Source organism: Saccopteryx leptura, chromosome 11 (assembly GCF_036850995.1).
Source record: "Saccopteryx leptura isolate mSacLep1 chromosome 11, mSacLep1_pri_phased_curated, whole genome shotgun sequence".
Lineage (NCBI taxonomy): Eukaryota > Metazoa > Chordata > Mammalia > Chiroptera > Emballonuridae > Saccopteryx > Saccopteryx leptura.
The window spans coordinates 47,863,680-47,888,585 of NC_089513.1; the positions used below are offsets into that span (position 1 = coordinate 47,863,680).

Genomic DNA, 24,906 nt, shown 5'->3' on the forward strand with positions numbered 1-24,906 from the left:
CTTGAGACAGACGAGTCTGCACTCACGCTGGTGACCTCAGGGTTTCAAACCTGGGTCCTCAGCACCCCAGGCCAATGCTCTATCCACTTCGCAACGTCCTGGTCAGGCTAAAAAGAAATTTTTAAAGAAAAATTTAAATGTGCTTTTTAAATGTTTTCAAAAGTATACCCTTTTGGCCCTGGCCAGTTGGTTCAGCAGTGGAGCGGTGACTGGGCATGTGGAAATCCCTAGTTCGATTCCTAGTCATAGCACGCAGAAGAAGCAACCATCTGCTTCTCCACCCCTGGCCCGTCTCTCTCTCTCTCCTCCCCCTCCCACAGCCATGGCTTGGTTTGAGCAAGTTGGTCTAGGGCACTGAGAATGGCTTGGTGGCCTCACAGAGCAGCTGCCCCAGATGGGCAGAGCAATGCCTGGCACGGATCTTGCTAGGTGGATCCCAGTCGGGGCGCATGCAGGAGCCTATCTCTCTGCCTCCTGACTCTTACTTTAAAGAAAAAGTGAATTAAAATTCACTCAAATAAAATGTAATCTATTGTTTTGCCCCGAACAGAAAAGTATTGAGCCCATAATGGTTAAAACAGTTGGTTAAGAGCATTGTCCCGAAATAAGGTTGTGGGCTTGATCCCTGGTCAGGGCACACATGGGAGGCAACCAAAGAATGAACAACTAAGTGGAACAACAAATGAATGCTTTCCTTCCCCCTCCCCATGTCTCTCTAAAATCAATAAAAATTAAGCCCTGGCCGACAGCTCGGATGACTGGAGCGTCATTTTGGAGTGTGAAGGTTGCCAGTTCGATTCCTTGGTTAGGACACATATAGGAGCAGCTCAATGCTCCTGTGTGTCTCTCTCCCTCCCTGTCTCTCTCTTTCTCAAAACAAAAACAAAGCCAAAAAAAGTACTGAATTCGCTAACCATATAGTTATTAATTATTAAAACAAAAATCAATAATGTCAGCAAATTGAAAACAAGTAGTTATGACATTCATATTTTATATATCTAATATTGTGCATTCACTACATTTCAAAATGTTTTGATGAAGCCCTGCCGGTTGGCTCAGTGGTAGAGCGTCGACCTGGCGTGCAGGAGTCCCGGGTTCGATTCCCAGCCAGGGCACATAGGAGAAGCGCCCATCTGCTTCTCCACCCCTCCCCCTCTCCTTCCTCTCTGTCTCTCTCTTCCCCTCCCACAGCCAAGGCTACATTGGAGCTAAGTTGGTCCAGGTGCTGAGGATGGCTCCGTGGCCTCTGCCTCAGGCGCTAGAATGGCTCTGGTTGCGACAGAGCAACGTCCCAGAGGGGCAGAGCATCGCCCCCTGGTGGGCATGCGGGTGGATCCCGGTCGGGCGCATGCGGGAGTCTGTCTGCCTCCCCGTTTCCAACTTCAGAAAAATTAAAAAATAAATAAATAAAATGTTTTGATGAATAAGTGAGTAAAATAACTAACTCAACTCAAAGTAATATACCAAGAGATAGTCTGGTTAAGCATGAAAACAACTAATGAAATGAATTATTTACATTTATTTTAATTAGATGGCAATAATAACTACAAAAACAACACCTAACACTTACTGAGCAGTTACAACAGTATAGCTACTGTGTTTAGCACTTAAAATGTATTATCTCACTTAATTTTCAAAATTCTCTGAAAACCAATTACTGTTACTTTCCTCATTTACGGATGCAGGACCTGACACACAGAGGGTTAAGTAACTCATCCAAGGTCATACAACAAGTGAGACAGTTAAGACTCCAGAGTTCCAGTGGTTCTACTGTGTCAAACTGAACACCTTTTAAAGCTTCAAGTTATAGAAATATGTCTCTAACAGCTTGAGGTATTTATTACAAATGAAGACTCCTAGCTCTCAGTCCAAGCTTACTGAATTATAATTTCTGGAGGTAGAATTTAGGAGCCTATATAATAGACATCCCATGAACAGCCACAGTGAAGTCTGAGAGACACCACTTTTAAGGTATATGACTGACCCCTTATTCCTATACTTAACACACACCTATTGACTATAACCAGGAAGCAACTTCTTTGTATCTTTGTTTATATTATCAGCTACTCTGGAATGCCCATTATATTTATCCTTCAAAACCTACTCAAAGTTTGATCCCACCAAGCCTTTTCTGAATGTGCATTTCTCTCTTCTTCTGATCTGCCACTGAACTTTAAACTCCTATACAAGATTTCTCTCATGCTATTTTAAAAGTAGTATACTTAATTGATAAGCAAGAGAGGACAGTTTTCTCTTCACCTCCTTACATGGTACCTGCCTAGAATAGATGCAGTATTTTTTAAAGGTTGAATTAAAGAATTGAATTACAAATCCTTTTACCCATCAATATTTACAACTTGAACTAAAAGATAAATATTAGTCAACAAATTAATATATGAACCTGGCTTCTTTAACTGAATGGAGTGGGAAAAGACAAAATAAATTTAATCTATAGTAAGTTAACATATCAAATTAATTTACTAGTTATCTACATCTCCTCTAAGCTGTGAAAACTTCAGAATACTTACAACTTCAACAATTGCTCTAGCCTCAAAATGTCCATATATATAAGGTGGGTGACAAGAAAACAGCAGCTCCATGACTAAGACAAAATGCATGTTGACCATTTCTGAAATTATCTTATCAATTTAGGGTGGCAACAATTAATATCAGTTTTCTGCATTACTTATTAACTGTTACATTTCATCTTGGAAATAGCTGAGAACTTTTATAGATACTTGAATAAATAAAAAGGCTTGGGAAAACAGGATTTGGTACATATTAAATTTTTATTGAGCTCCAAGGACCACATCTAAATTTAAAAAATCAAATATATATGTATATGTTCTCAAGGATTTTATTCCATTATAATATGAATCTCCAAAAAATATGAATTTGCTTGCTTTGGTTTTTTGGAGTAAAAACTTAATGTGAAAATAGCGTGAATGGTTTTATTCTAGTCCACTGAAGCTGTCACATTAAGAGGAGACAAAGTTTTTAATCAAAGCTGATGTTTTTCTTTCTTTCTACCTTTCATTAGAGGTGGAGACTTTTACATACTTAGTCTCCAGTTCCTTAGCACATCATAAGAATTCAAGCCAGACCTTGGCACAGTATTTCAGAACTGTTCCTTGTTTCTGTCCTTTTAAAACATGTGTATAACAACTATGTGTATATAAAAGTAAAAATTTTAAAGTCTTATTAAAAATTAAAAGAACACATTTGATTAAGTTTTATCATATATAAGAGTGAAAATTTCCACAATATTCTGTGGAAAACTGTATTAAAACTCAACAGGCCTACCTGTGGTGGCACAGTGGATAAGGCATCAATCTGTAGTGATGAGGTTGCCGGTTTGAAGCCTTGGAATTGCTCAGTTGTCAAGGCATACACTCAAGGCACATACAAGAAGAAACTACGAGTTGATGCTAACCATTCTTCCCTTCTCCTCATCTCTCTCTCTCTCCTCTCTCTAAAATAAATAAATAAAATCTTTAAAAAAACCCTCAACAGATTAAGAATTTTGTGATCCTGATACTATTTTGTGCTCTTACCCAACAGAATGTTACAGCACTATTAGCTGTTTGCTTGCTCAGAGCCAAATATAGAAAAAAGTTTGTTGAAGTCAACTATATCAACCTTCGTTGTATTGTTAAGGCCCTCATTTTATAATAGTACCTATTTGGGAAATAGGTATTTAAAATTCCATGAAGCGAAAAGTAAGAGGACTCATCAACCAAGGAACACTGAAGAAGCCACACCGAGACTGGCAGAGGAGAACAGAAGCTCCATATCCATGCATGCTGCAAATGGCTTTTCCAGTCTACCTGAATCATTACCAGTTAGAAGCAGCGGTCATTGGGACTTGGACATGAGCTGCAAAGTATAGAATGGTGACAACTCCAGTGCCATGCAGACTTTTCCTAGATGTGGACTTTTCCTGGACTCCTGCTCCCTGTGACAGCTCCTAACAGACTGAACTGTGGTTGGGTTGCATTTTTCAGGGATTTGACATGTTGATGGGGCCAACTTGGACTTGGTGAACATGTTAAGGACACTACTCTTTTATGGATTCTTACTGTATTGGCCAAGAGTTTGCTTAAAGGCTTTTAATCACTGTAAAAAAAAAAAAAAAAAAGAGAGGACTGGATGAAGATGGGGCACATATACACCATGGTATACTATTCAGCTAGAAGAAATGATGACATCGGATCACTTACAGCAGAATGGTGGAATCTTGATAACATTATGCGGAGTGAAATAAGTGAATCAGAAAAAAACAAGAACTACAGGATTCCATACATTGGTGGGACATAAAAACGAGACTAAGAGACATGGACAGGAGTGTGGTGGTTACGGGGGGTGGGGGGAGGGAAGGAGGGAGAGGGGGAGGGGGAGGGGTACAAAGAAAACTGGATAGAGGGTGACGGAGGACGATCTCTCTTTGGGTGATGGGTATGCAACAGAACTAAATGACAAGATAACCTGGAAATGTTTTCTTTGAATATATGTACCCTGATTTATTGATGTCACCCCATTAAAATAAAAATTTATTGGCCCTGGCTGGTTGGCTCAGCGGTGGAGCGTCGGCCTGGCATGCGGGAGACCCGGGTTCGATTCCCGGCCAGGGCACATAGGAGAGGCGCCCATTTGCTTCTCCACGCCCCCCCCCTCCTTCCTCTCTGTCTCTCTCTTCCCCTCCTGCAGCCAAGGCTCCATTGGAGCAAGGATGGCCCGGGCGCTGGGGATGGCTCCTTGGCCTCTGCCCCAGGCACTAGAGTGGCTCTGGTCACGGCAGAGCGATGCCCCGGAGGGGCAGAGCATCGTCCCCTGGTGGGCGGAGCGTCGCCCCTGGTGGGCGTGCTGGGTGGATCCCGGTCGGGCGCATGCGGGAGTCTGTCTGACTGTCTCTCCCCGTTTCCAGCTTCAGAAAAGTAAAAAAAAAAAAAGAAAGAAAATAAAAATTTATTTATAAAAAAAAAAAAAATTCCATGAAGCAAGTTACCTATAAATTTACATGCATAATTTACATACATAAATTACTTCTCACTTGAGAGAATTTACTCATGTTGTTTACCATAAGTATTGACAATAGAATATATGCTATATAATACCAAAAAAAAATGGTACACGAGTTTTTTGGGTTTTTTAAAGATTTTATTTACTGACTTGACAGAGAGAGGACGGAGGGGAGAAGTTTCAACTCATAGTTGCTTCACTTTAGTTGTTCACTGATTGTCACATGTGCCTTGACTGGGCAAGCCCAGGGCTTCAAACCAGTGATCTCAACATTCCAGGTCAACACTTTATCCACTGCACTACCTGGAGCCACTTTTGCTAAGTCCCACCATCTTCAGCTTCCCCCCAGGATTGGAATTTTAAACTAATCAGTCTCAAATTTCCTGGTCAGCACCAGTGAGAAAACAAACCTGATAAAACCCCTTAACTTCTTTTAAGGTGACCTTGCCTGAAAAGTATCACATTTTTAAATTTATTGATTTGAGAGAGAGAGAGAAAGGCGGGGGAGGATGGGAAGGAGCAGGAAGCATCAACTCATAGTTACTTCTCATATGTGCTTTGACCAGGCAAGCCTGGAGTTTTGAACTCATGACCTCAGCATTCCATTTCCACAATATATCCACTGCGGCACCACAGGTCAGGTGAAATATATCACTCTTTAACTGGCAAGCAGGCAATACTCAATACACATTAGCTGCTCCTTTTTCTTTTTCTTTTTTTTTTTTTAAATATTTTTATTTTATTTATTTTATTTTTAGAGAGGAGAGAGAGAGAGACAGAGAGAGAGAGGAGAGAGACACACACAGAGAGAGAAGGGGGGAGGAGCTGGAAGCATCAACTCCCATATGTGCCTTGAATAGGCAAGCCCAGGATTTCGAACCAGCGACCTCAGCATTTCCAGGTCGATGCTTTATCCACTGTGCCACCACAGGTCAGGCAGCTGCTCCTTTTTCTATTGTTATCGGGTCGTTACTGTCACCATCACCACACAGCACGATCTTCTTCTTCTTCTTCATCACCACCACCACCACATAGCACCAAAGTGAAACAAAATCATCATCATCATCATCACCACCACCATCACCATCACCACCACCACCACCACCACCACCACCACCGCCACATAGCACCAGAGAAAAACGAAAGAGAGCCTAGAAACAGGCCCGAGAATAAAAGAATCTGTAAATGCTAACCGTGGCATTTTGAATCAGTGGAAAATGTTAGATTTAATAAATAGCACAGGTGAACTATATCATCTAAAGAAAAAAGAGTAAACATTAATTCCAGAGTAAACAGCTAAATTAGCTGCAATATAAATCAAAACAAAAACATGTAAACAGCATTTTAAAAATTATTTTTAGCTATTAAAAGTATTCTTAGCCTGACCTGTGGTGGCGCAGTGGATAAAGCATCGACCTGGAAATGCTGAGGTCGCTGGTTCGAAACCCTGGGCTTGCTTGGTCAAGGCACATATGGGAGTTGATGCTTCCAGCTCCTCCCCACCTTCTCTCTCTGTCTCTCTCTCTCTCCCTTTCTCTCTCCTCTCTAAAATGAATAAATAAAATTAAAAAAAAAAAGTATTCTTAAAACACAAAATCCAGAAGTTATAAAAGAAAAATTTTTATACTTTTTTAAAATACAAGGAAAATATCAGATAAAATAAAGACAAGCAGAGATATGGAGAAAATTGTTTGTAACATAAAAAAAAAAGAAAAATCTGTAAGAAAAAAATAACCTAATAGCAAAGTGGCAAAGGTTATGAACAAGTAGTTCACAACATAGAAAAATGCATAGTAGCCTTCAATTGAAAAGCAAACAGTAATTTTAAGGTATCTTTATCATATATATAACAAAAACAAAACAATGTTTGCAGATATTTTGGGATAAAAAGACATGCTTATAAATTCCAATCATCCTTTTAAAAATTCTGAAAATACAAAAAAGGGCTCTGAACCTGTTAACATCCCTGGTTCTGAATATCATCAAAAAGATAAAGCAATGTTCACCATGCCAATGATTAGAGGACTTAAAAACTAAAACAAACAAAAAAAGTAGAAAAGGAATCACTGACCCTTACTGTTAGAAGAAAACTAAGCTCATCAGGCCCGACCACTCAGCACAGGAAGGTAGTAACACTGATAGATCATCTAAACCCAGCATTTACACCAACATCCCAGGTGGTTCGAAGATTCAATAAAGCACTGCTGGCTATTAAAAATTAGTTCCTTATAACTTTCTAATTATTTATAAATGGTAATTAATAAACTGTTATAGAATTCTGTCAGAAATCAAAAGCAACTTTCAGTGTCTGCATATATTAAAATTCATGTTCTAAGGCAGTGATTTTCAATCGTTTTCATCTCATGGAACACAAACTACTAAAACTTTGCGGCACACCCCAAAATATACACTGCTCACAAAAATTAGGGGATATTTCAAAATGAATATGAAGTGATTAAAAAAAAGCATTTGATTTTTTTTATTAAACAAGAACATCAGAAAAGCAAACGACAAGTCAAAGAAAGTTGTTCAATTATGCAAATGAGATGCAAAACCAACTTTTATTTCATTGGTGAAAATGCAATACAAAAGGCTGAAAGTAATAGAGTATCTGCAAGTTCCCTGATCCTGAAAGTGTATTTAGAAATATCCCAATTTTTGTGAGTATACAGTACTTTCTGCCAATATGACAAAAAAAAGTATAATTTTGATTCCTTCACACCAGACAACTACTGTTATGTTGGCTGTTGGCATTTTTTTTATTTGACAATCTAAGGGAAAAGAGGTCAGTGCCCCTGACTAAATATCAGGTATTGCATGTTTTAAAAATTCTTTATGGCATACCGGTTGAAAACTGTTATTCTAAGGCATTATTTACTACTTTTTTTGAGATGTCTACCTGTCTCCATGATTTTTCTATTACTGGTGAGGCCTGGGAATATCAGAAATGTCTTTCAGAGCCTTCAGATAGAATTCTTCTAGACCCAAATGTTAAACTCAATGACAGCTATATGCTCTCTTACTATTTATTTTCTTACTCTTTTTTAGAGGTTTTCTAACTTAAAGAGCATCCTCTTGTACAGCAATTAGGAGATAAAAAGAAGACATACTAGATGTTCCCTGTTATATACTATTTCAACTTTCCTAAGTTATGGATCTGTGGCTTCCTTCTTACCTCTAGATGTAAGCTTATCTCTAAGAATCATTTATGTTATCATTAGGTTTTCCTACTTCTCAAGAGATTTTTTTGTTTTTTTTTTGGATTTTTCTGAAGCTGGAAACGGGGAGAGACAGTCAGACAGACTCCCGCATGCGCCCAACAGGGATCCACCCAGCACGCCCACCAGGGGCGAAGCTCTGCCCACCAGGGGGCGATGCTCTGCCCCTCCGGGGCGTCGCTCAGCAGCGACCAGAGCCCGTCTAGCGCCTGGGGGCAGAGGCCAAGGAGCGGAGAGAGAGGAAGGAAGGGGGGGGTGGAGAAGCAAATGGGCGCTTCTCCTATGTGCCCTGGCCGGGAATCGAACCCGGGTCCCCCGCACGCCAGGCCGACGCTCTACCGCTGAGCCAACCGGCCAGGGCCAGGTTTTCCTACTTCTAAGCATCAATCACTCTGAAAATCCTACTCATCCTCTGACAATATCCAAAGGGGTTCTTCACCCTCTCTTCTACCTGACCTTTAAACTACACATTCCTCCTTTTGACTTAAGTTCTATTAGTTAGCCCTCCACCAAAAAACCGAAAACAAGAAAAAAAAGTAAACAGAAACTAAGCCACAGTAGGAGCGGCTAAGAGGGTGTGAAGGAAGGTGATCTGACGAAGGGGTGGGCTTTAGTGCCATCATAATTTCCACCTGCCACTATCCCTACCAAATTCTTTCATATGGCTAATTACTGTCTTTTCCCAATCACTAATGGTGATAGAGAAATACAGATACTACAATCCCCATTCTACCCTGACTCCCTTCTTTAAAAATGCTTCCCAAGCTTTTAATAATAAAATGTATGAGGAAATTTTAGACATTTTTTTAGGTAGCATATTGTCTATTAGAATCTTTGATTTTTTTTTAGAGAGAAGAGAGAAAGAAAAAGCGTGGAAGGAGCAGGAAGCATCAACTGTAGTACTATAGTTGCTTCTCTTGTGTGCCTTGACTGGGCAAGCCCAGTGTTTTGAACCAGTGACCTCAGCATTTCAGGTTGATACTTTATTCACTTCACTGCCATAGGTCAGGCTGTCCATTAGAATCTTAAACCATAGGTTCTTACCGGTTTTCTAATATGTTTCCTTAAGTACAGGATATACATCTCAAAGTCCAGAATTACCTTTCTTACAACTTTTAATACAAACCCAAGACAGTATGATTCCTATCTCCAAAGGTTCTAAAATTTACATATCACTATCTTTTTTTCTATTTGTCCTAATTTAGTTCAAAATAGGAAATAATTTGTTGTTGGTGGTGGTAGTTAGATCTTTTTTTATATTAAAAGTATAGTTGACATACTACATTAGATTAATTTCAGACATACTATATTAACTTTAGGTGTACAACAGTGAGCTGGACATCTATATACCTTACAAAGTGATCACAAGTCTAAGAACCTTCTGTCACTGTACACAGGTATTACAATATCATTGACTATACTCCCTACTACTCACATCTCTGTGACTTATTTTATAACTGAAATTTGGGACCTCTTGATCCCCTTTACCGTTTTTGCCTAATCCCCCAAGCACCTCCACTCTGTCAACTATCAATTTGTTCTGTCTCTATGAATTTGTTTGGTTTTGCTTGTTTGCGTTGTCCTTCAGATTCCACATATAAGTGAAATCATATAGAATTTGTCTTTCTCTGAGTTATTTCACTTAGCATAATACCCTCTATATCTCCATTCATGTTGTTGCAAATAGCAAAGTTTCATTCTTTTTATGGCCGAATAATATTCCATTGTATAGACATATGCCACATCTTCTAAACCCATTCAACTGTTGATGGACACGTAGGTTGCTTCTGTATCTTGGCTACTATAAATAATGCTGCAATGAACATTGTGGTGCATATATCTTTTTTTTTTTTTACAGAGGCAGAGATAGACAGGGACAGACAGACAGGAACAGAGAGAGATGAGAAGCATCAATCATCAGTTTCTCGTTGCGTGTTGCGACTTCTTAGTTGTTCATTAATTGCTTTCTCACATGTGCCTTCAGCAGACTGAGTAACCCCCTGCTGGAGCCAGCGACTTTAAGTCCAAGCTGGTGAGCTCTTTGCTCAAGCCAGATGAGCCCGCGCTCAAGCTGGCGACCTCGGGGTCTCGAACCTGGGTCCTTCCGCAACCCAGTCCGACGCTCTATCCATTGCGCCACCACCTGGTCAGGCTTTTTTTTTTGCATATATCTTTTAAAAATAGCATTTGTTATTTCTGTAGATAAATACAGAAGTGGAATTGTGATTATATGGTAGTTCTATTTTGAATTATTTTAGGAACCTCCACACTGTTTACCATAGTGGCTGCACCAATTTACAATCTCATCAAAGTGTATGAGGGTTCCCTTTACTCCACATCCTCACCAACATTGAAGTTTATTTCTTATTTTGATAATAGCCATTCTGCCAAGTGTAAGGTGATATCTCATTGTCATTTTAATTTGCATTTCCCTGATGATTAATGATGATGACCATCTTTTCATGTGTCTGTTGGCTATTGGTATGCTTTTTTTGGAGACATGTCTATTTATATAAAATAGCAAATGTCTCTATAGCTTCCTTTACAAAATTAAACTTTTTCAGATACTCTGCTTATAAAACACAAACTCCCAGAAGGTGTCGGAATATCTGACATTTTATGTTCAGATATTGTTGCCTTAAAAGAAGATACTACCTATGTCCACACTGTTCAAATAAATAGTCTAACCATGTTTATACAATCAAATGGTGTATTTCCATATACTATATTTCCCTATAAGATGCGCCCCTTTTTGAAAAATTTGGGGTCTAAAAACTGGGTGCATCTTACACAGTGGTTGCAGATTTTTTTATTTGCATTTACCGCTTTTCTGCACTTGTTTTTGCGCTCACTGTTGTAGATTTTTTTACTTATTTAGGGACAATCTGACACTAGCAGGAAGAGAGAAGAAATCAACTATAGAAGTTTGTACCTGAGTGAAAAGATCCTGGGATAGTATCAAGATTGAGATCATTGTCAAGTCATTTAAGAAGTGTGGCATTTCAAATGCCATAGGTGGAACTGAGGACGAGGCAATATATATATGAAGACAGTGATTTGTTGTCATCAGACACAGATGAGGACAAGCTAATGGATGGGAGTGTTGACAATGAGGAGTTGTATGAATTTTATGATGAATAAAACTTGAGTTCACCTGACCAGGCGGTGGCACAGTGAATAGAGCGTCGGACTAGGATGTGCAAGGACCCAGGTTCGAGAACCCGAGGTCTCCAGCTTGAGTGTGGGCTCATCTGGCTTGAGCAAAAAGAGCTCACCAGCTTGGACCCAAGGTCACTGGTTCGAGCAAGGGGTTACTTGGTCTCCTGAAGGCCCGCGGTCAAGGCACAGATGAGAAAGCAATCAATGAACAACTAAGGTGTCGCAACGAAAAACTGATTGATGCTTCTCATCTCTCTCCATTCCTGTCTATCTGTCCCTATCTATCCTTCTTTCTGACTCTCTCTCTGTCCCTATAAAAAACAAACAAAAACTTGAGTTCAATAACTTTATGTAATACATTTTTTTTTTCGAATTTTGGGCCCCAAAATTAAGGTGCGTCTTATACATGTGAGCATCTTATATGTGGAAAAATACAGTATATGTCTAACTTATTTAACTATTAGGTTACCTCCTCTTCCCTTCTGTGAAAGAGATGGCTACTTTTCCACAAAAAAATCATCCTCCCCTTCTACGGTTGTCACTGGACAGCAGCTGCCCCGCCAAACACTATTTTCCCAACCCTACTTACAACCAGGTATATCCATATGACTTGTTTACATCAATACCATGTAAGAACTGATGTGTGCCAGAGTTTTTAAGAAGCGTGATTGCTGGAGATATATTTAGAGAATAATATATACAGAAAAGAAACCCTGGCCAGTTGGCTCAGTGGTAGAGCACCAGTCTGGCATGTGGATGTCCCAGGTTCAACTGCAGGTCAGGGCACACAGAAGAAGCGCCCATTTGCTTCTCCATTTCCCCCACTTCCTCTCCTCCTGCAGCCATGGCTCAATTAGAGTGAGTTGGCCCCAGGTGCTGAGGGTGGCTCCATGGCCTCTGCCTCAGGCACTAAGAAGAGCTCAATTGCTGAGCAATGAAACAATACCCCAGATGGGCAGAACATCACCTCCTACAGGCCTTGCCAAGTGGATCCTGGTTGGAGGAGCATGCAGGATTCTGTCTCTCTGCCTCCACTCCTCTCACTGAAGGAAAAAAAAAAAAAAAAGGAACCCTCTTACATATGTACTTTCCTTACTGCTCTTTAACATTTACAAGTCACTGTCAAATCAAAACTCAGTATTTCGTCTGACCAGCCGGTGGCGCAGTGGATAGCGTTGGACTGGGATGTGGAAGGACCCAGGTTCGAGACCCCAAGGTCGCCAGCTTGAGCGCGGGCTCATCTGGTTTGAGCAAAATCCCACCAGCTTGAACGCAAGATCGCTGGCGCCAGCAAGGGGTTACTCGGTCTGCTGAAGGCCCGCGGTCAAGGCACATATGAGAAAGCAATCAATGAACAACTAAGGTGTTGCAACGCGCAATGAAAAACTAACGATTGATGCTTCTCATCTCTCTCCGTTCCTGTCTGTCTGTCCCTGTCTATCCCTCTCTCTGACTCACTCTCTCTCTGTAAAAAATAAATAATTTTAAAAAATTCTTAAAAAAAAAACCACCTCAGTATTTCCATCATATTAAAGTAGAAGGTTTATGTGAATTCATCCAAAGTGTTGATGCCACTAGTTTAGCATTAGGCCTGCCATTCCAAAGAGTCTTGAGTAAAAAGCATCTATGGTTACTTCAAGAGTTCTTAGTGAGGAGCTAGCTATTTATTTGTTGACATTCCTTTTTTCATGCCCATGGTAGATAAACACTACCAACAGATTGTTACACTTTCTTACATTTAAAAATATTTATCAAGTGCCTACTATGTGCAATTATTCCAGATATTTGGAATAACTTTTGTAACTGAAACAAAGATCACAGCCCTCATGAAACTTACATTTAAGCAGTAGGCATTCCCATCATTTAGACTTAGCACAACAGTTTTAAAGGTATGTGTCAACCTTTTTTGTAGACTCAATAAACATGGGTAATGACAGAACTGTTGGACTGATGTGTGAAGAGGCAGTACTGTAGATATTCTATATGGGATAATAATGCTACAAAATCAAGCTAATATTCCCACTAGAAAACAATGCTTCAGCTTATTAGAGAGGACAAAGGGTACATTCTTAGATACAACTGAAAAAAATAAAAGGAAAACAAGAAGAAAAAGCTTCTAACACAGTGAAGGAAATCACTGTCAATGAAGCATGATGCAGTGACAAGAGTAGGAAACAAAAGTTCCATTTGGAACTTTAGATGAGGCTTTTCATCCAGAGGACGAAGAATTTCATGTAACGATTTTATAGCAGGGGTCGGGAACCTATGACTCGCGAGCCAGATGTGGCTCTTTTGATGGCTGCATCTGGCTCACAGACAAATTTTTAATAAAAATAATAATAATGTTAAAAATATAAAAGTCTCATGTATTACAATTCATTCATTTCCTACCACTCATGTTCATGGTTGTGGGTGGCTGGAGCCAATTACAGCTGTCCTCCAGGACAACACCAAATTTTTATCAGATAATGCGTAACGTACACGGGTCGTTGTATGGCTCTCATGGAATTACATTTTTAAATATGTGGCGTTCACGGCTCTTTCAGCCAAAAAGGTTACTGACCCCTGATTTATAAGAACACGCCAGTATGGAAGAAACCTACTGTTTCCTCCAGAAGGAAGTGAAGCATTAAATAGTTGGGTGAGTCAGTAACAAAGTATAGGAAATTCCTTCCTACTGACAGGGCAAATTAGAAAGTGTGCTCTCTTTCTGTAGCATGAGTATGAAATGTGACAATGGACCATATAGCCAATGCAGACCTTCCATCTATTCCTCCTAACTCATCTAGGAATAAATGATGTAATTAGTAGAAATGAAAACAGTATTGTACAGAAGTTTGAGCTAGCCTTTGAGCAAGAAGATTCAGAATTGAGCAAGGGGATGGGGAGACTACCGTATTTCCCCAAGTATAAGACGCATCTTAATTTCGGGGCCTGAAACTTGAAAAAAAATGTATTACATAAAGTTATTGAACTCAAATTTTATTCATCTACCACAATGAACACAAAAGCAAACGCAAAAAAGAGGGAAATGAAAGTAAAAAAATTTACAACCATTGTATAAGATGCATCCAGTGTTTAGACCCCAAATATTTTGAAAAAAGGTGTGTCTTACACATGGGGAAATATGGTATGTATATATAATGTATACTTTACCCAAACCTACAAAAGGACAGCATTTACTAGTTTAGTTAGTGTAATAACCCTTCTTTTTCAGTTCATACAATACCTGACCTTGATACCTATTAAAAAATATGTACCAGAAAGCTATTCCCACTAAAAAGAAAAGTGTAAGTGGCCGAAAATTCTCAGCCCAATACAAAAGGTTGGAGGAAAAGGATAAATCCCCATTTTATCATTGTTCTTATTCCTAAGGAAGTTGTCTTATATGGAACAGGCTTGCTGTCAGTTAGCCTTAGATCCAAATTCAGTTCTTCAATCATTTAGTCATATGACCTTGACAGATTACACATACTTTCTGATCTTCAGTCTTTTAAGCTATAATAAACATCTAACTCACCCACGATTTTTCTGGGGTTTTTTTGTTTTGTTTTTTTTGTGACGAGAGACAGAGAGAGGGACAGATAGGGACAGACAGACAGGAAGGGAAGAGATGAGAAGCATCAATTCTTCGTTGCAGCTCCTTTGTCTCCTTAGTTGTTCAATGATTGCTTTCTCTTATGTGCCTTGACTGGGGGGCTACAGCAGAGCGAGTGGCCCCTTGCTTAAGCCGGCGACCTCGGCATTTCAAACCTGGGTCCTCTGCGTCCCAGTCCAATGCTCTATCCACTGTGCTACCACCTGGTCAGACTCTCTGTATTTTGAAAAGGCATTTTAAAGATTTAAGTTAACCTGATGATGCATATGAATGTGTACCATACCACCTAACACAGAACAGGTTTTCTTCCCTAACACCTAAAAGGAGTGAAGTGGATGAGAAATAGAAAAAAGGACACAAAAGGAAAAATTACAAATTCCATATTCCATCCATTCCACTTTTTCCCTAGCCCTTCTCTACTTTCCCCATTTTTGTTTCCCATTACTAATCTTTTAAAGCTTCCCCATTCCTCACACTGTTGTATAGGATTAGAGTAGGAGGCAGGCTTCAGTGTCTAGTAAGAAGGTGGGAGAAAGTAGGGAAGCTTCTGTACTTAAATTCAGCTTAAAAGCAACACCTCACTGGGAGAGTCCTAGCATCCCAAAAGAGAACTCCTAACGGAGATTTTTAGAGTGAGGAACTAGGAAGGCAGGGAGGGATGGTGACAGGAAAGGCTACACACTGTATAATCACAGCATCAAGTAGGCCAAATATCATCTGTTCAAGAGCTCAGCAGATTCTTTTTTTTTTTTTTAAGAGAGAGAGACAGGGACAGAGGAAGGGAGAGAAATGAGAAGCATCAACTCATAATTGCAGCATCTTAGCTGTTCATTGATTGTTTTCTCATACGGGCCTTGGCCAGAGCGACTCCAGCCTAGCCAGTGACCCCTTGCTCAAGATAGCAACCTTGCACTTCAAGTCAGCAACCTTTGGGATAAACCCAGTGACCATGAGGTCATGTCTATGATCCTACGTTTAAAACTGTGACCCCGTTGCTCAAGCTGGTGAGCTTGTACTGAAGACAGACCTCGGGGTTTCAAACCTGGGTCCTCAGAGTTCCAGGCCAATGCTCTATCCACATTGCCACTGCCTGGTCAGGCAGCAGATTCTAAAGAACAAACAAAACCAAACCTGAAAACCAATTAGAACATATTTACCACTGAAACAGTTATGCTTGTTAGGTTTTTGTAGGTAAACTCTAAAGGGCTACCTAGAAATCTAACCCAAAGCTTAACTTCACAGAAAAAACTTTTTCTGAGAAAAGACTTTGATTTTCAAATAAATGTTTGACAAACTTTGGGAATACAATCTACTTATAGCTTTAGTTTTTACAAAATTATTTTGCAAACCTTAAAAAAGCTAACCATTTTCAATTGCCCATTCTTACTCTAAGTATTCACGGACATATGTTAAGAAAAATATACATGACAATTATACACTTTTATCAATTAAAATGTGAATGTGGATATTTTCCTGTTACAATGTGGCAAAGCTATCAAATAGTTATTACTGTTAAGTGATATCACAACTATCTGCTTCAATGAATAATCAAATCTTGTTTTTCTAATATCACTGCAAAATTAATTTGAATTTTTAAAAATTTATTTTCCATTGATTTGAAAGAGAGAGGAAAGGAGAGAGAAATAGGAGAAGGGAGAGAGGAAGAAAGGGAGGGAGAGGGAGAGAGGGAAAGGGAAAGAGGAAAGGAAGGAGGGGGAGAAACTGAGGGAGTGGAGGAGGGAAGGAGGGAGAGGTAGAGAGGGAAGGATACAGAGGGAGGGAGGAAGGAAGGGAAGGAGGGAGAGAGATCAACTATTGTAGTTGCTACATTTCGTTTTTTCATTTTTAGTTGTGCACTCATTAGTTGCTTCTCCTATGTGCCCTGACCAGGGAAGGATTGAACCTGTGACCTTGAGGGTCCTAGGATGACCCTTTATCCACTGAGCCACCTGGCAAGGGATTTTGATGTTTTTTAAAAGCCTTGCTTTCAAATATGTCTTCTAAGAGTAAAACTTCTACATAGGTGTTGTGGAGCCTGTGTATGTGAGCCACAAACACTTGTGTAATGAATTAATATCTAGGAAAACATCAGATCAAATCTGCCTGCCTAGCCTGACCAGGCGGTGGCGCAGTGGATAGAACTTCGAACTGGGACGCAGAGGATCCGGGTTCGAGACCCTGAGGTCGCCAGCTTGAGTGCGGGCTCATCAGGTTTGAGCAAAGCTCACCAGCTTGAGCCCAAGGTCGCTGGCTTGAGCAAGGGGTTACTCAGTCTGCTGAAGGCCCCCAGTCAAGGCACATGAGAAAGCAATCAATGAACAACTAAAGTATCACAATGCGCAACGAAAAACTAATGATTGATGCTTCTCATCTCTCCGTTCCTGTCTGTCCCTGTCTATTCCTCTCTCTCTGTAAATAAATAAATTAAATAAATAAATAAATAAATAAATCAGGGGATATTTCATTGCTTCATATGCTCTTCATTGTCAGAATCAAAATACAGCCTGACCAGGAGGTGGCGCAGTAGATAGAGCGTTGGACTGGGATGTGGAAGGACCCAGGTTCGAGATCCCGAGTTCGCCAGCTTGAACGTGGGCTCATCTGGTTTGAGCAAAGCTCACCAGCTTGGACCCAAGGTCGCTGGCTCCAGCAAGGGGTTACTCGGTCTGCTGAAGGCCCGCGGTCAAGGCACATATGAGAAAGCAATCAATGAACAACTAAGAAGTTGCAACGCGCAATGAAAAACTAATGATTGATGCTTCTCATCTCTCCGTTCCTGTCTGTCTGTCCCTGTCTATCTCTCTTTCTGACTCTCTCTGTCTCTGTAAAAAAAAAAAAAAAAGAATTAAAATACAGATGGTCTTCTACCTTTTAGAATTTTTCTTATTACACTACAGTTGCCTTCTCTGCTCCTTTTTAAATGCCTATTATTTTTAAAGTAAACTTATCCATAAAATACTAACTACATCAGAATAAAACTTAGAAATTAATAAACTTGCCATGGAACAATTATATGTATTTACTTATGCAGCAAAAGCCACCAACTTTCTCCAACCCACCCAATTCCTAATTAATACTAAAACAACCGAAAGTTGTATTAAAAAATTAAGTGACCTGCCTCTGTAGGTTAAGAAAACCTCGAGTTTACATACTGCTAGGAATAGAAGCTGAAACCAGACAATCTTTAAGTTTCAGTGATCAGGACTTTCCTGTCTCTGTCCCCACCCCTAATAACTTCTTTTCCTTTTTGTCCTTGGAAGATATGGACATAAGATATAATATTGATTGTCACTAGTAACATGACAGGATGCCAAATGTATTTTTAAAAAATCTAGGTGGTTTTTTAGCTAGGGCTTTCTATATTCACTAAATACAGTGAACTCATTTAAAAAAATAAACCTTATCAAAATAGCCTTTAACTTCACATTTGCAAGTGTTTAAACAGTTTTATAAATCATTTTCTTTTCTTTTCTTTTTTTTTTTTTAGTGAGAGAGAGACAGACACAAACAGGAAGGGAGAGAGATTTTGAGAAGCATCAACTCATAATTGTGGTGCCTTAGTTGTTCACTGCTTTCTCTTATGTGTTTTGACCAGGGGGCTCCAGCTGAGCCAGTGACCCTTTGATCAAGCCAGCGGCCTTTGGAATCCAGCCAGACCATGAGGTCATGCCTGTGATCTCATGTTCAAGCTGGTGACCTTGTGCTCAAGCTGGCGACCTGAGGGTTTCAAACCTGGGTCCTTAGTGTCCCAGGTCGACACTCTATCCAGTGCGCCACTGCCTGGTTAGCAATAAAATCATTTTCTAAAACAAAAATTTGAGGGTAAAAAAAATCTAAAGAATTTTGATTTAACATTTGTTTATAAAAAGCACTAAGCTAGTTTTTAAAATATTAGTAGAGGTGCTTGTGTGTGGAAGAAACCTGTATATATAAAGTCATATAAATATATGCAGAACCACCTGACCTGTGGTGGCGCAGTGGGTAAAGCGTTGATCTGGAATGCTGAGGTCACTGGTTCAAAACCCCGGGCTTGCCTAGTCAAGGCACATATGGGAGTTGATGCTTCCTGCTCCTCCTCCCTTCTCTTTCTCTCTGTCTCTCTCTCCCTCCCTGTCTCCTCTCTCTAAAATGAATAAAATCTAAATAGAAAAAAAAGTAAATATATGCAGAACCACATTCTGGTATACAATAAGAAACGTATTGAGTCTTTATTCTACTGAGGACTGTTCTTAAAGATTCATATAAATGTTTTTTGCCACAGTGGGTACTAGATCAAGTATACCTGTCATGGAAAGAAAAATTTGTAATTCAAGGAGAAATGCGCTTTTACATCGAAGTTTTGTGGGAGCACAAAGAAGGGAGTCAATACACTAATGTATTGCTAAGCATGCACCATAATGACAAGGTATACCCATTAATGTTCAGGAGTACAGTCTTCTGTATCTCTTGCTTCCTTCTGAATATACAAGTCAGAGTGCTGCTTCTCCTAATACTCTATATCCTCCATTCAAAATTAGCCATATCCTGAACGGCCAAGTTTCAGAGACAAGATTAGTATAGGCATTGTCTTTGTAGATTTTCCAACAGTTGTGCTAAAAGAGGACAAGATGCTGCAGTTCTTTGGTTGGCATGTTTATAAACTCAGCACAGAATTACAGAAGCAGCAAAAATGGCCTATGGCATCTTTCAGTTTGGGGCTTGAGATGATACTGTATCTGTGTTTATTGATGTTCATCTTCTCACACCTCAGGAATAAAGGAAGAACAACAGGAAAAAGAACCTAGGGTTCCTACTTGCAAAATTCAGATAGCCACAAGGTAATGTGCCATCTTCAGCTAGTTCCAGATCTCTTGAAGGTCTTCCGCTTCCTGGGAAATACGTAGTGGGGAGTCCAAAGAAACTGCTCCATAAGCTCTCCTGCTACCCCCAAACAAGAGTAACAGCAGCAGCACTTCTAAGAGACACAGCTTAAAGAGCATGAAGTATACGGTATATGTTTCCTATCTATATTCAAACAAGGCAAACTCAAAGGGCACTGCTATCCTGGGCACAGATTGTAACAGTCCAGGAGCACCTCAATGACAGATCCTCCTGTACTCTGAAATTACCCTCTTTCCAGGAGTGAGCTTCAAGATCTTAAAAGAGTAACACCAGGTAAACCCAATCCAGACCAAGATATGTTACCATCAAGTCTGCTAATTCCAAGACAACAGGGGTGCTGCTACAGCCAACGATTACTTGGCATACAGACATGTTAAAATTATATTGGCAGCAGCACTGGCTCTTGTGTCTCACCCGCTGCTGTTACTAGAGCTCCTTTTGCTAAATCTGCCTGAGTTTAGACAGGAGCTAGATGGTTCATAATCACCCAGCAGCTGCAGCTGAGCAATACTCAGTCTAATTGTGGCACTGAAGCAGCTGAGAGGAAGAAAAGAGATAATACACACCCTGCCATAGCCACACACAAACCGCCATACACACTAGCAATAAGATACCAAGATAGTTTAATAGGAACAGATTATTTCCTTTAAAGAAAGACAGTTATACCTTGCTAGAGGAACTTGTACTTGTATTAAAGACCTATTTAAATATAAACTGAAAGTGACCTAAGTCATATAGAGTTCTAAACAATGGAAGATCCTAACTAAAACTTCCTATAAATATTCATGTTAACAAAACCAGCACCACGAACATCACCTTTATAACATGACTGAAAGTCTGTGATATAAGAACTTGGCATAACTCTTGTTGGATAGCTCACTTGGTTAGGAGCATCATTCTGATACATCAAGGTTGTGGGTTTGATTCCCAGTCAGGGCATATACAAGATTCAACCAATGAGTGCATAAATAAGCAGAACAACAAATCAATGTTTCTCTCCCTTTCACACTCTCTAAAACCAATAAAAATTTTAATTTAAAAATTTCATAAGAAAAAAAGAATTTGGCACAGATGTGATCTCTTTTTCAACTATATTATGAAATGCAAAGCAATGAACAACTAAAACAGCAACTATTACATAAAGCAAGAAAAGTAGCATAATGCTCAGTATTTTTGAAACTCTAACGCCATACTGTCATTTGCTTTCTTTTGAAACAAAACATACTCTTCCTTTAGGAAAATTATTACACATCTTCAAAAATTTAAGTAAACAAAAACATATTTTATGCTCAAAATTTCATGACATCTTTAAGAATATCCAAACTAAGGCTGAAATTACTGATCTAAAGAATTACTGTTCCAGAAAAATGAAAATGGATTAAAAGTCAAGACTTCACCTTGATGCCATAGTTAATTTTGAGTTTCAACTCTCGTGTTACATAATATTCTGTAAAATAGAGTATATTTTAAACATAATGACTGAACAGTATGAATTAGTTTAATAAATATAATGGTATTTTGATTACCTACTAATTTATACTTATAATATAAAAGGTGAAGAGGATTTAAAGTTAGTAAAAACCTGGTGTCTTCCCTCAAAATATTAACATATTATTTATATGTCAAAGTAGTTACATGTACTAGCTGATATACATGATAATTATTATTTAATAGGTCTAATCCTGTTTGCAAAGGACAATCCTAGCAGTATTCTAAAGTCAGTCACCAAATGTCAAGTTCTTTATTTAAGTACCTAATATAGTACATTATACACAGGCTTCTTTAAAAAGAAAAAAACATTTTATCTAAACTTCAACACAGACGCAGAAAAGCACATAGACCATATGTATGGCTTAATGATTACTAAGGACAACACCTTTGCAACCACCACCAGGTTAAAAGACCTTTGCCACCAGTTAAGAAGCTGGGTCCCAATCACAACTTCCTCTCTCCTCCCATAGCTTTACTTTTGTAGGAATCACTTCCTTGAAGGCTTTTTTTTTTTTTTAACGTAGTTCTTATTACTCAAGTTTGTATTCTTAGAAAGAGTTTAGTATTGCTCTTTAAACATTTTTTTATATTAGGCTTCGTTTTAGTATAACACTAATAGGATGTAATAAATGATGTCTACACTGAAAATGACATTGAGAGTTAAATATAATTAAAAGGAAAATTACTCACATTAATAAATTATTTACTGCCTAAAAAGATGCAAAGTTGAACTTTGTATCAAACAACTCTTACTCTATGGGCTGGTAATATTTCTCTTATATTGGATCATTGCTATTCTTTTAGAATATTTATTCTTCTAACATTACATACTACGAAGGAGATTTATTTGCATGGACATTGATTTTGCAGCTTGAGAATTTACTGAATTAAAAAAAAATCCTTAAACTGTGTATTAATATACTGCTCACAAAAGCTAGGGGATATTTCAAAATGAGTATGAAGCGATTAAAAAAAAGCAGCATTTGATTTTTTTTATTAAACAAGAACATCAGAAAAGCAAACGGACGACAAGTCAAAGAAAGTTGTTCGGTTATGCAAATGAGATGCAAAACCAACTTTTATTTCATTGGTGAAAATGCACTATACAAAAGGCTGAAAGAACTGGACTATCTGTATGTTCCCTGATCCCCTAATTTTTGTAAGCAGTGTATTATACTTCAGCCATAAGACATTCCACCTATACCAGAAGATAGGTCAACGCTGTAATTTCACTTTCAGTTGAACAGAAAGTCGTCAATTTTGTGGCTTATGAAGTCAGTAAAAACATATTGCAAAATTAAAGTTAATATAACATTATGGTTGTTATAGCAGAGTACATATTTTAAGAACCCCTTTTATCTTTTATTCTGGAAACATGGATATGAACTGTCTTGTATTCAGATTCAGATCAAACGCAATTTGAAACTTCTTTTTCTTAAATGTCAACTACGGCAGGGGTCTCATATATTAGCAAAACAAAACAAATGTATGATATAGTGAAAAACAACTTCCTAACAGAATATATGAAAATCATATATGATGTATACAAGATGCTTGGCTTCTAATACAGGGGCTCCTTCATTACGTCTCCATTCAAAATGTTTCCTGTTCACTGTGTGCTAAGCACTAGATTTACCACATACTTACACAGTCAAGTGCATACATTTAGTAATATTTTCCTTAGTGTGTAATTTAATATTAGAAATTTAACAAGATGGTTTAAATACACTTAGAATTATCAAGACAACTTCAGCGCTGTAATCCTACAGTTATAAAGCACAAATTTACCACAATCATGTATACGCATATATGAAAGCATCTATGTGAAAACACATCGGTGGAACATATATACATAATAAAGGGCATAAATATAAAGTTGTGATTTCACTAGAGACTTTTCATTTCTTTGATAACATAAACTGTTAGTGGATTCTTCCAAGCCTGTTTCAACTAATTATGCAGGAAATAATTCAACCAAATCTGAATGTTGGGTCCCACTCACAACAAAACGAAATTAAAGCAGTCCCTACATCGGACTTGATTTTCGCAGAGCTTCTCAAAACAACGCTGCCCCATGCCCCAGCAAGAGCTGGAAGCAATTACCGAGAAGAAAAACACACTTGAAAACAAAATTGTCTGTAACACATGTGGACAGAGAATCGAACCAAATGGGACGTGGAGTGGCATAACACTGTGAAAGTGGATGCTGAATGGCATATTTCCCAACCCCCAACACAAAACAAAGGAAAACTTTAACATGTTGTGGTTTTCAATCAACCAAGTATAGCGAGAGGCTCCCTCAGTCGCCCCACACGCACACCCCGGTCCGCTCGCCCAGCGCAGCTGCCACCGGCTTAAGTCAACACTTGGATCCCCAACCTCCGGGACAGAGGGGCGGCTGCCCGCGCCGCTAGCTTCGGGGTGCGAGCCAAAGTAAAACCCCGCTTCGCCCCCGCCTCGCCCTGCGGCCACGGGACTGGGGGGGGGGGGCGGTCCGAACGCTCCCAGGACCTTAAGTCGGACTCGGACGGGACCGGGAAGGAAGGGGCTGGGCGGAGACCGAGTCAGGGGCCGAGCAGGTAGCTCCGGGAAGGAGACACGCCCGCCGGACGGGCCGGGTCGGGGGAGGGGAGAAGTTTCTCCTCAACTTCCCGACTCGGAGCCGGCGGGGGCTGGGAGCAGCGGCGCCTGGGGCGCAGGCGGGCGCCGGGGCCTAGCACTGCCCGGCCGGGACCGACCGCCTGCGCCCGCGGGCTCCGTCGGGTACTCACCTGCCCTCGGGTCGCGCTCACATGGGTCGCTGCCGCTGCGGCTCGGGGCGTGGGGAGGGGGCGGCGGGCGGAGGCGAGGACCGCGACGCCCTCCCCCTACTTCCACCTCCTGGCCTCGGGCGCCCGGCGTGGCGACCACGGCACACCGGTCCCCCGACTCGTTACTACGGGAGGAGGGAGTTCCCGGGCTCCCCCACCCCCGGCCCTCGCTCGCCACCTCTCGCCGCCGCGCCCGCCCTCACTCCTGGCCCCGCCCCCGCGTGGGGGCGGGGCGGGGCTGCTCTACCTGCGCGCGGTCGGCCGCTCACCGGAACTTGCGCCGCGCCCCCCGAGCTCCCGGCGCCCCCAGCCTTCCGGCGCTCGCGCGCGCGCTGGGGCGGCCGACCTCCCTGTCGTGGTCGACCTAGGTGGCGAAGCCAAGTCACTTTTCTCGACCCAACATGGCGGCGGGGTCCGGGGCGGATTCCCGAGGCGGCGCTGGCTGAGGGGGCGTGAAGAGGAGGCTCTTCTGCACGCGGAGAGCCGACCCACAGCGCCACTCCCCACCCGCGGACCTTGCGGCCGGGGTCGGCCGCCGCGGGAGTTGGAACTGGGGGTGCAGATCCCATCGCTTCGGTCTTTCCCCTTTCCCTTCGCCCTGCTCTCTAGTGCCCAGGGCTCTGGGGCTTCGTTTGTTTTTGTGGGGGAGGACAGGGTTGAGGTTTCGTGGTGGGCAGTTGGCTTGCGTACCCCGCTTCCGCACCCATTGTCGCTGATAGTAAAATCTCGG

At 40.6% G+C, this 24,906-nt stretch overlaps 1 protein-coding gene across 2 annotated transcripts in view; it reads right to left on the reverse strand.

The window, feature by feature from the left end:
• YES1 (YES proto-oncogene 1, Src family tyrosine kinase) overlaps positions 1-24,377 on the reverse strand; it is a 78,441-nt gene extending 54,064 nt beyond the window's left edge. Inside the window, exons 1-2 of one of the 2 annotated variants that reach the window (XM_066352333.1) lie at positions 24,138-24,377; positions 3,304-3,468 (exon numbers count right to left, since the gene is read on the reverse strand). In XM_066352333.1, coding sequence (XP_066208430.1) covers positions 3,304-3,329 — 26 coding nt within the window. In that variant the 5' untranslated portion in view covers positions 3,330-3,468; positions 24,138-24,377. The remainder of the gene's footprint in view (positions 1-3,303; positions 3,469-24,137) is intronic. The other variant, XM_066352334.1, reaches the window with a different exon arrangement.
• Between the last annotated feature and the right edge of the window lie 529 nt (positions 24,378-24,906).